This window comes from Dreissena polymorpha, chromosome 15 (assembly GCF_020536995.1).
Source record: "Dreissena polymorpha isolate Duluth1 chromosome 15, UMN_Dpol_1.0, whole genome shotgun sequence".
Taxonomy (NCBI): Eukaryota; Metazoa; Mollusca; class Bivalvia; order Myida; family Dreissenidae; genus Dreissena; species Dreissena polymorpha.
This window is the reverse complement of record NC_068369.1, coordinates 60,860,785-60,873,601: the sequence shown is the minus strand read 5'-3', so window position 1 is coordinate 60,873,601 and position 12,817 is coordinate 60,860,785. Positions and strand designations below refer to the sequence as shown.

The following is a 12,817-nucleotide window of genomic DNA, read 5'->3' as shown; positions in this document are numbered from 1 at the left end:
AGAATAAAATTCTCTGGACTCTCTAAAAACCCTTGTTAAACAAGTTCAAAACAGAAAGGGAGATCACCACCACTAACTATAGCCTATCCTCTCCCCTGATTCAAGATCAGTGTTCTGATTGGCCAAAATGATTTGGGCGACCGTGGACCAACAGGCCTCTGCTTGACTGCAACCCGTACACCGGTTTGTATATTTATCATTGGTACACGAGTTTTTAATGTGTACCAGTATACTGGTATTATTGTAAAATAAAAGTGTATTTTTAGTATTTTTATCCCCACGCTTTTCGGGGAAAAAGTGTGGATATTGTGGTTATCTCCGTCCGTCCGTCCTGGTCACCTGCTCCTCCTACACTATTAGCACTAGAACATTGAAACTTACACACATGGTAGCTATGAGCATATGTGCGACGGTGACAGCGACGGAAATTTTTATCTGAACCCTGGGTCAAAAGTTATGGGGGTTGGGGGTGGGGCCGGGTCAGAGATTTCCTGCGACCGCGATTCGAAAAAGGCTCATAACTACTGTGTCTCTTCAAATATTGCTTTCATATTTGGTATGCATGTGTGTCTAGACAACACCTGTCCATGCGCATACAATTTTTTACCCCTGTGACCTTGACCTTGAGCTTGGGGTCAGTTTTCAGATTTCGAAATCTGCGACCACGATTCGCAAAAGGCTCATAATTACTGTGCCCCTTCAGATATTGCTTTCATATTTGGTATGCAAGTGTATCTGGACAAGACCTTTCCATGCGCATAATTTTTTTTACCCCTGTGACCTTGAATTTGGGGCCAGTTTTCAGGTATTGAAATCTGCGACCGCGATTCGAAAAAGGCTCATAACTACTGTGTCCCATCAGATATTGCTTTCCTATTTGGTATGCATGTGTATTTGGACAACACCTTTCCATGCACATAAAATGTTTGACCCCTGTTACATTGACCTTGAACTTGGGGTCAGTTTTCAGGTTTCAAAATCTGCGACCGCGATTCGAAAAAGGCTCATACCTGCTGTGTCCTTTCAGATATTGCTTTCATATTTGGTATGCATGTATTTCTGGACAACACCTTTCCATGCGCATAATTTTTTTTACCTCTGTGACCTTTACCTTGAACTTGGGGCCAGTTTTCAGGTTTCATTGTCTGCGACAGCGATTCTAAAAAGGCTCATAACTTCTGTGTCAGTTCAGATATTGCTTTCATATTTGGTATGCGTGTGTATCTGGACAACAACTTTCCATGCGCATAAATTTTTTTACCCCTGTGACATTGACCTTGAACTTGAGGTCAGCGTTCAGGTTTCGAAATCTGCGACCGCGATTCGAAAAAGGTTCATACCTGTTGTGTCCCTTCAGATATTGCTTTCATATTTGGTATGCATGTGTATTTGGACAGGACATTTCCATGCGCATGAAATTTTTGACCACTGTGACCTTGACCTTGAACTTAGGGTCCGCGTTTAGATTTTGAAATCTTTTATGTGGTTATCTCCGCCGTCTGTCCGTCCGTCCTGGCCACTATCTCCTCCAACACTATTAGCACTAGAACCTCAAACTTACACACATGATTACTATGAGCATACCGTATGTGTCACAGTGCACTATTTGGAATTTTGATCTGACCCTTGGGTCAAAAGTAATGGGGGTTGGGGTGGGGCCGAGTCAGAAATTTTCATTTTTTAAAGTTATTTTACATTAACTTCTTCATTTCTACACCCATTTACTTGAAATTGATACTGAACATCTCTTATGACAATACGGTAAATCTCAACTATGCATGGCCCCGTTACCAACCGTAGGGCGCCCCAGGGTCAAACATGCGGCGTGGGGATACGCGTCGGCCTCTGCCGCGCCATTTCTAGTTTACATATGGGGTGCTTTCAGCAAGTCTTAAGAAGTGACCATAGCTGCGCACACGTATATAAATAAACGAAATATTTGTTTACCTAATGTTAAACGTTCATATATTATTCATTTAAGGGTATTTTGCCATCAACAGCGGGTCAGGGGCACTGAGCTACGCCACTAACTATGACGTCGATCCCGCCGGTGGTATGCCGACGAAGGTTCAGTGTACCGTGATCGTCACGGATAGCGGGGGGCTCACCGATACTGCAAGCGTTACAATAGCAATAAGTAACGTTACAATACATGGTGTTTTATAATATATCTTTCATTGAAACTATTTAGTTTAAATATATATAATTAAGCTCGGTGTTATCACAATCACACCGCTTTGTGAGATACTGTCGAGTCCGTTTCCTGGGTACCGGTAGTACTTTTTGTCTTTTGAGGACTGCTAAAGAACGCCCTTACAATGAGAAATGAAACCGAAACATCCATTCTCCTTTGTGAACACCATTTCAAATCCACCTCGGCGAGTTTGAAAGTAGTTGAAAATGTCGCCGTGCAGCAATTTCGTCACATGTGAAGTGTCTTCTATATAACTAATTAACTATAGTTATCGATTCAAAACAAACATGTTTTATTACAAGGTAACCATCGCCGTGCAGCAATTTCGTCACATGTGAAGTGTATTCTATATAACTATAGCTATCGCTTCAAAACAGACATGTTTTATACAAGGTAACCAAGTAAGTGGGCGTTTGTGTTTCCATCAAACACGATTGTGTTGCTTTCATGTGACTAACGAATTTTGAGAATTGCCAGCATTAACAATGCATATATATTTGTTTACCTATTAAACGGCACTGTGTTCGACAATTTCAACACTTTTTTTTAAAACAGACAATATCAACGACAACGCGCCCACATTTTTGCCGGCGTTCTACTCTTACTTTGCCGACGGCGCGGCTCCGGTATCCACCAACAAGCTGTCTCCGGATAGCCCGGTATCGGTATCCGACGGAGACCTCGGCGCATTTGGGCAAATTACATATAGGTCAGTGAATCCTCCTCCTCTTCTTCTTCCTCCTCCTCCTCCTTCGCCTTATCCTCCTCCCCTTCTCCTCCTCCTCCTCCTCCTCCTCCTCCTCCTCATCATCATCATCATCACCGCCGTCTTTGTCATCATCATTATCACCGTCGTCGGCGAAATCGTCGTCGTCAGCGTCGTCGTCTTCGTCATCATCATCATCACAATCAATAACCTCTTCTTCCTTCTTCTCCTCCTCCTCCTCCTCTTCCTTATCATCATTATCATAATCATCACTATCATCATCATCATCGGCAGCATCAGAACACCGTTGGCTAACTTTCTCATACAAGCCGTGGTTATTAATTTTGTATATTTATCAGCCTCAACCAGTCGTCTCTAGGCGACCAGTACTTTGGAATCACTCAGAGCGGAGAGATCTTCGTTACCAAGGCAGTCTCAGTTCTAGGATACGGCTCCACCGTCAGCTTCGAGGTAGTCGCTACAGACGGGGGCGGTCGGTCGTCAAGGGCAACGGTCAGCGTGGTCGTCATGGCAACTACAACAACGTCGACCACAACCACAACCGACAGGTTAGGAAGGCATCAGCAATTTGCATTATTGATGGATAACCCGACTATTTGGTTCAAGACGTAGTTTTTTTCAGTTATATATGAACGTGGGTGATATGTTAAACTTCAACGTACACGTCCAATGAACAGTTTTCATCGTTCATTAATCTTTATCGTGTGTCTTTATGTATCTCGAATGTTTAAATTATGTTAGAAAATATGTTTCTTGATAATACATTCTTGCAACATGCAGATTGAATGCACAACTAATCGCCCTGTCCAAAATGAGAAAAAAAGGATTTGGTAAACCTAGTGATTTACTGGAACAAATATAACGCATATTGGTTCGAAAACGCAAGCGGGACTTTCCAAATATATTTAATATTTCAGGTACCGGACGTTTTTCGAAGATTCTAGGAACATCGCCTGGTTTGTGCCGGCGGTCGCTCTCGCAGCCGCCGGGGTCGGGCTAGTAGCGTACGTGGCCTTAACGTCCAGCAAGTCCACTGGACCGGCGTCTAAATTGGTTTGCAGATGGTGAGTACGAGTGACACTAGCTTCGACCATACAATCATACACATGAAGTGGCTGGTGTCGCCGTTTTGGTTAGTGCATTACAGTTTTCTTAAAATAACATCGACTTCTATATACTAGTACATTATAGTTTTCCAAGGGTTTCAAATGAATGAGCACTAGTTTTCCCTTCGTCGGACATGTCTGTTCGTCCGTACATCCGACTACAAAATGAATACTGCAATTTTGTAAATAATTGACCAAAGCAATAACTATATAAAAATGAATCTGTCGATAAGTTGTAGGTTTGTATGTACAGTTGTAAGATAAGTTTTAACTTGGCCGAATAATCCAATAGACTATATGTAAACCCTTTGACAAGCAGCCGATATTCGATGCTTTTCATTTCCATCTACTATTATCGGCCTTAAAGTGAGGATTATGACAACCCGTTGCCTCTCTCCATGGGGTCAAAATTCAGGTCACTTGAAGGTTATCATAGAACAAAATCCAAAATAACCCCCAAAGCAAATACAATATGATCACGAGCCGTGGTATAAAGATTGGGGTATGGATTGCACACGTGTCTGTCTATCAATCTTTTGCACTGTTCTTCAAATCGTTTGTCTTCCCGGTAATAATAAAAAGAAATATCTTTAAAAAAAATACGGCGTTGATTGTGGTCGTTGTTTATGAACGATCACAAGTTAAATCTATGAGATCAAAATTGGCGAATGCCTTTTTTCTGCGCAGTTCTTAGCTGCATCACACGCAAATCAATGACGGGGTGTTGCGCCAGATTTCGTGGCTTATTTCGCTTTATTAGATATTATTACTCAGATATCTATATTTACAGAATAGAAAAACACAAAAAGCGTGAAAATAAATGAAAGCATATAGGTCAGCCGGCAACACTCGAATCTTATTTGATTCAATTATCAATAGTATCGTGAATCATCGTGCTCATGCTTAATAAATTGGTCTAAACGGATAAATATTTTTAATTAAATTAAACAAAATTAGTTCTTATAATGCAATTGGTGAAAAAACATTACAAATCTATGATTGAAATACCATAATAATATCGCCGAATATCTTAATTTAGTATCCTTCTGATCAAAATAAACTTCAAGTACACATAGTTTACGCGATAGCGTTTTTATAGCGATTTCTGTAACTGACCGCAAACTCACCCTGATACCTTGCGGGTTGGAATGCAATGCATTTAAGTGAGGTTACATTTCCACTGCTGGAGCGACGGCTTGTTTAAAGCTTTAAACAATTACGTGTTAAACGGTCAGTTTCGAAAACAATTTTAAATATTTTTGTCAAAGCGTATATCAGGTAACTGAACAACAATACTTATATGATCTTAAATGTATGAGTACACAGAATGCAATTTCGTAGTAATTACCAAATATGAGAACACAGCCTTTAAGTGCAAACGCTCTGGCGCTGACATTCTTCTAAATATAAATGGGCACACACTCTGTATTGATGTCGAGAATTGAATGTGAAACTGCTCTATCTCTCAAACCTTATCATTAGAGATAAAATTGTTTCAAGCTAAATACGCAGTTAACATCCTTGCTAAACTAACTGCAGTATCTCTTTTCATACCCTATACTTCCCAAAAATAGAAAGTCGATGGAATAACATGTTAATGTGAAATCTGTAGATTGCACGTTTTTTACTGCGAAAAGTTTCAGGCCTACCGGCGGGAAATTATATATTCATATCGATTGGCCAGGCTAAGGTGAAAAGCTGGCGTATACAGCTACGCCGAAAAAGAAGTTGTAAAAGTTGAAAAACAAGGTTTTCTAAGATGTGACATGGTTTGCCTAGATATGGATAATACTTGAATCAGATTCAAAATTTGTCTAGACTTGCCGTCAAGAAAATCATTCAAACGCTCTCAGATATGAGAAAAATGAGAAAATGTTACGGAACTACGGGCACGGACAAATGAAGGAAATTCCTTCGCATGATAATTCAATGACAACTGAATAATATTTATATAAAATTGTTATTGTCATCCATGTGTGTTTCATCTAAATGACACTTTGTTATTTTGCAATCAACTGTGGTTTATACAGAAAAATTGTGTGTAATTTAGAATTGACATTTGACCGTTTCACTCAACAATAACAGTGAAGATGTTGTGTCTTACTACTTTTGTTCTAGTTCAAAATTCAATATAGTAAAATTAGAGTGAAGTCAATGATGCCAGACTTACAAATTGTGAAATCACGTCATTATTTTAACGCCATGACAATATGACTACCGCGAAATTCCCCACGTAAACGCCTTAAAAATGTAAGCAGTGTTAAAAAAATAAGAATAAACAATGTTAGTTGTTATGGATACCACTAATCGATGTTTAATCTTATCGTATTAAGAACAGATGTGTTTTGTAATGGTTGCTGTTCGATTCGTTGTAAAAAGTTTTCCGGTCATGTGTGGAAAAAAAGCAATGTCTTTCGAAATCAACAAATTGTTTCTCGTTCAGTCTTCGCTAAACACACATGTTTCATTTTACACTTTTTTGTAGGCATGCCCTTTTGTGCACATATGTCTTATTGTTCACGTATGTTGTATTGTACATGTTTATCTCAGCTGCAAGATCGAGAAGGTATACCCGAAAGACCGCCGCTATGACGTCACCAGACGTGATTCACCAAAAAGTGCGTTTCCAATATTTTGAACATATTCATCTTAATAGTGATTTTTTTATTAAATGAGACTATGCATTCATGAATGAGTTGTGATCAAGTGACTTAAATCGCCCTTTGCACGACGTGTATTTCAACAACATATAGATCTACACTCTTTATGCACTTTAATGCTGGATTTAGAATGGACTTATTGGTAAAAAAAGTTGTTACATGTGTTTTAACTTTGAACTTTCAAAGATACTAGTTATTAAACGCGAAATTACCATCGTTACAACCATATATATAATGACATTCTTGTATTTATAGTATCACACTACAAGATTGATTGGTCCTTTGGCTATCGTAGTATAAATGTAAAATGTATTGTTGCTTTTTCGACGTTTTACTGAGGTTGCATTAACAGGTCACATATTTTAAATACATTTCAGCCGAGCCACAGGCCTTCGAATTTTGGCACGCTTGATTTCTTACACGCATGTACGTATCACAACTGTTTTACACGACTTAACACATAGTTTATCATATATGACAAACGGTGCATGAAAAGGCCATTTTCATTTAAAACGATTTGAAACATACTTGGTAAAGGTCCATCTTTGAACTTTAAATTAAAATTAATATTGCATCAAACCCAAGTGTTGATATGATCAAATAATATTGATTGTTTCCACTAACATCCCCAACATAGGGTAGACCCTATGTAGGTCGGAAAAACGTTTTTATGTTACCTTGGTTACTATACCCGAGCTACTTATTCGTTTAAAAGAGATTTTGTTTGACAAAAATTTTCAAATCAACATAATTTAAGTAATATAATCGCACGTGGCAAAACTGGAATAAAAAGAACAGGCTAAGGTCAGTAAGTCGAAACGAACAAACTTTAAGACTTTAATATATAATATCGCATATTGTACAAGTCGTGATTGTCGTACACGTGGATATGTTTTGAATAAGTTTTAAAGCATCACCGTTAAGTTCCATTTCACAAGAATTAACTTAAAACCATTGAATCAAACTCATCTTATGCTAAAATATCGCATATATATGTTTTTTTAAATTAAACACATGTTCAAAATAATTGTATATATGTTGTTCTTTTTCAGGATACAGGCAGCACACTGTCAAACAAAAGCTATCCATTGACAATTTTGCTCCAGAAATATCGTGTATTAATTGACATTTGATTTAGTGATTGAAACCTTTAATTGAAATAATTTAATGTGTTAAGCGTAGTATCCACTGTTCCATGACATTGATTGTGTGTCTTGAAAATACATTTCATTTTTACTATCAAACAATACATGTATAAGAACGTCTATTAAACAACATATGCAACAACATTTGAATACTCAACCTATTCCATTTGTATTCATATCATTTTAGCCACGCATATAATGAAAGTGGCAGGTCGTCTCACAAATGCTTTTTGCTGTAAAGAAATGTGTGTACTGTTACGTCATAAAGAAATGTGTGTACCGTTACGTTACGTCATAAAGAAATGTGTGTACCGTTACGTCATAAAGAAATGTGTGCACCGTTACGTCATAAAGGAATGTGTGTACCGTTACTTCATATTGACACGATTTTATTAAAAACTAAAGTTGTAGAACTTTAAAGACTATGCACATGTATATTTTGAGTAATTATAATTTTAATATCCTCACAAACAAAGTATATCCATGGAGGATTTATTGTTAATCATTGACCGGATCCTAACCATGATGCAATTCATAGTCAAAATCACGTCTCAACGTCTGATCGTGCAATTGTACGATTTTTATGTAATTATTCAAAGATATATTGTAACATACGCCAAAAATGATACTAGATCAAGTTATCGTTTAGCTTTAAAAAAAGCACGGACGGTGTAGTTTTATGCATGTATACCTATAAGTTCAACAAACCGGCATTCGAAATTCGGCCTGGCATTTAACTCCATAAAGTTCTTTGGTTTATCGATTTTATAAGCTAATCAAAGCGCCGGAGGCCCTGAAGTTGTTCGCTATTGCATAATTTAAGACGCAACTCATTTTTCAAAATTAATCGCAAGTTTGAAATGAACACACGCCATTCAAATTTATAAAGAGTGTGTCATAACGCACAGGTCGAAATTTGTGTGCCCTTTTTATCATCCTATTTATTTCATAGAGATAACTTAGGCAAAATAACAACAACCTGGCCCTTTTTGGATGTTCTGAAAGCATAGAAAGTATGATGAAAATGGCAATGGGAACTATATATAAAGACAATTTGCAATCACCATCGTATTAAATGAATATTATTGGAATATCGAATACCTATCTCACTAAGAATATAATTTCATGATGAAAATTCCCTGTACAAAACTTAAGATTTATGACACAATATACAAATTCAAAATATACAATAAGATAATTGATGAAAATAAATAAAAAAATAAATCTGCAAGCAATACTTTTTACTCACGGATGAGGTAGTTATAAAGACAGCCATGTTGACCCGTACTTTGTTGTAAATGCATTACTTGAAACCCTAGCAGTTCACACGGTGTCAACAACTCTGACCTAAACATAGGTATAAAGCACTAATGCGCTTTTTCGGCATAGCTGCTTTACCAAGCTTTTCACCTTAAATGACTTCTACATAACGCCAGCAGACACGCATGCATATTTTCGAATATTTCATAGGCTGATTCGAGATAAAACCTCTGTATGTTTAAACGACACAAATTGTGGCCCAGTTACAATTACGTGTTAAAATCCATCTCGCAGAATTTCAGGGTCAGTACTCGTTCACTAAATCGTCCGGGGAATACATAATTGACTATCGATAAACACAGTTTTGCTTTCAAGATGAGAAAACAAACATTACCGAAATAGTATAGTGTCACGATAAGATGAAAATCGTTTAATTATCCAACCACAAATGTTTGCTGTACTCGGTCAGCACGTCTGGAAATCGTTCTTGAACGACTGGATAGGCTGCACTTATTTACAAGTTTTCTATTTTCAGTTAAGTTTTGTATCGAAAAGCATTGTGCTAAAATGTGCCATTTACAATTCGCAATGAGATTTTAAATGATCCTCGTCATGCGAAAATGGGTCTTTCTCCATATGCGCCCACCATATATATAGCGCACTCAGCCTGCGCATCTCTCAGTTTGGTCAGGAGATACATTATGAGACCATAACACATTGAGTGATTTTATAGCGAACAGCATCGTCTCTAACCAGACTGCGCAAATGCACATGTTGGGTTTAAGATACGCGGGCCGAAACGCATAAGACCCATTTTCGCATGACGCGGCTATGAAAGTGTGATTTTAATGTGTCGAAAGAAAACTGCGTTTAAATCAAATATAAACATACGATATATTTCGATAGTGAAGAAATATACTCATAATAAGGCATGTGAGGACACATGATGTGCACTCCCGTAGTATATTTTTTATCTTCTTACAATAATGTGTGGCTTGACAATGATAACACACATTTCGTGCGGTGAATAGGCGACTTACAAGTGGAAAAAAAAAACAATAGTATAACTTTTGTTTCCAATTTATTTATTTAGAAACGTAAATTGCAAACTTTATTCCAAAGCCAGCATTTACGCCGACTACCATTTTAAAAGATATTTCTTGTTATATTTAGTTGTTTTTAAATATTCGGTTTTAGCGATTATAAAGCATTTTTGAGGTTGTCTAAAGTATACCTGTAGTAATTGGTGAACTCATGTTCAACGTTTCATAAATTGAGAACCGTGAATATAAACAAGCTTAACCTTCTACTATTGCGTTGTTAGCACCCGTAAATACAAAAGATCGCCGCTATCTGTTGAGAACCAAAGAACGTTTCCCAGAAATATCAAATTTAACCCCGCTGTAGTAGCATGAACGAGGTTATGAAACAGATACTTCTTGTTATATTTATTTGTTGTTTTTTTTATATTCGGTTTTAGCGATGAAGCATTTTTGTTGTTTTCTATCGTATCCCTGAAGTAATTGTTGAACTCATGTTCAACGATTTATAAATTGAGAATATAAACAAGCGTAACCTTATACCTACTATTGCGCTGTTTTCACGAATCTACTAATAGCCCCAGATTATGAATGACCTGTACTACGTCATTAAGACGCAGCAGATAGTGGACTTTTTAAATCATTCATAAACAATCTCTTCCGCGACACGTATAATACCAGCATTGTTTATTGATTCTTTTCTATATAAGCTCCGTTAAAAAATATTCCATTTAACACGATATTCATATAATTTTTCCATTTGTGAATGAATATAGTTGAAGAACTCAAACCTCTTGCATAAATTATACAACTCTTTCTCGCGCGGATACGGCAGTTGCGGCAGATGTGGCGGGTAGTAGGATTTCCGTAGATAACAGCGAACTGACTTGAAATTTTCGTCAACGACATTAGCTGTTCGCTATACGCAAACAACTAAACAATTGAGCGCAATATTTAGGCTTGACAGATACAAGAACATTGCATGTCTCATTAATAGTTTCTTTGCAAAGCAATAATGAGTGAACCGATGTAGAGATAGTGGTCAAAAGAAGGTTATCTATATGAACACAGCCGAAACCATTTTGGTGTGTTTTACTTGGGGATGCACTTGGAGAAATAAGGGTAATGATCGACCTGTAACACGTTTCTGTTATGTTTGTTATTTTCGAATTATTTAGTAGCGGCAGTAGTAGTAGAAGTGGTAATGGTAGTGGTAGTAATAAAAGTATAAGACCTTGCGTACGACATGCCGTCTCACAATAGTCAACACATATATTGAACATCAATGCATCGAATAATTGACCATTATTTATCAACCTGACAATGATCCTTAATCCGTTACATGCAATATCATAATATTAATCATTTCTGTATGTTCGCGACAAAGTGACATCACGAGCTTATAGTGTCAATCCCAAAGTTTCATAGTAAAATGACCGGTCTCTGATTAGTTCGTGTGAACGAATGTTAAAGAGTGCTCGTCCCGAGAAGCCCAACGTGAAGATGAAACAGAGGGGAATAGTTATCCCCACGCTTTTAAAAGCGTATGAATATTGTATTGATCTCCGTTTTCTGTCCGTCCGTCCGTCCTGGCCATTATCTCCTCCTACACTATTAGCACTAGAACCTTGAAACTTACACACATGGTAACTATGAGCATATGTGCGACGGTGGCGGCGACGGAATTTTTATCTGACCCCTGGGTCAAAAGTTATGGGTAAATAAATGGGTAAAATGAGTAAAAAAACTCATTTTACTAACAACATGCGACGCACATGATAATAACTTTTGACTCAGGAGTCAGATCAAAATTCCAAATAGTGCACCGTCGCACATATGCTCATAGCTACCATGTGTGTAAGTTTCAAGGTTCTAGTGCTAATAGTGTAGGGGGAGATAGTGGAGAACCATGCCCACCCACAATTTTGTTTTAACATAACTTTTCCATCTATTCACCAATTGACTTCAAATTAATACTGAACATCTCTTATGACAACACGGTCTATCTCGACCATCCATGTCCACATTACCCACCCCAGGGCCATTGATAAAGGTAAGACAGCTTGGTTCCTCTTTCAAATTTATCGAGAGGTGCACAGGTACTACTTCCCCGTACCCCCATTTTTTTTCGTACCCAAAAAATTTTCGTACCCAATTTTTTGTACCCATTTTTTTCGTACCCAATTTTTTTATCTACCAAATTTTTTTTCGTACCCAAATTTTTTTCGTGCCCTTTTTTTTCGTACCCAATTTTTTTTTCATACCCAATTTTTTTCGTACCCAATTTTTTTTCGTACCCGAATTTTGTTTCGTACCCTAATTTTTTCTTCATACCGCAGTTTTTGTTTCGTACCCAATTTTTTTTCGTACCCAATTTTTTTTTCGTACCCAAATTTTTTTCAGCATAATTTTGTCGTACCCAATTTTTTTCGTACCCAATTTTTTTTTCGCACCCATTTTTTTTTACACAATGTGTTTTTCTGTTCTAACATAACTTCTTCATTTATTCACCAATGGACTTCAAATTAATACTGAACATCTCTTATGACAACACGGTCTAGCTCGACCATCGATATCCACATTACCAACCCGGGGCCCCACCAACATAGGCCTTGCCCACCCAAAATTTCCTTTTAATATAATATCTATGCGGCGTTGGGATACGCGTCGGCCTCTGCCGCGCCA

At 37.5% G+C, this 12,817-nt stretch overlaps 1 protein-coding gene across 1 annotated transcript; it reads left to right on the top strand.

Annotated features, from left to right (window-relative positions):
- The first annotated feature begins 167 nt into the window (after positions 1-167).
- Positions 168-8,117, top strand: LOC127859319 (protocadherin beta-5-like). Its single transcript, XM_052396589.1, has 8 exons — positions 168-183; positions 1,982-2,137; positions 2,750-2,903; positions 3,260-3,469; positions 3,839-3,985; positions 6,578-6,645; positions 7,065-7,113; positions 7,740-8,117. The coding sequence occupies exons 2-7, from the start codon at positions 2,056-2,058 to the stop codon at positions 7,097-7,099; spliced, it is 696 nt and encodes a 231-aa protein (XP_052252549.1). The 5' UTR covers positions 168-183; positions 1,982-2,055; the 3' UTR covers positions 7,100-7,113; positions 7,740-8,117.
- Positions 8,118-12,817: the final 4,700 nt, after the last annotated feature.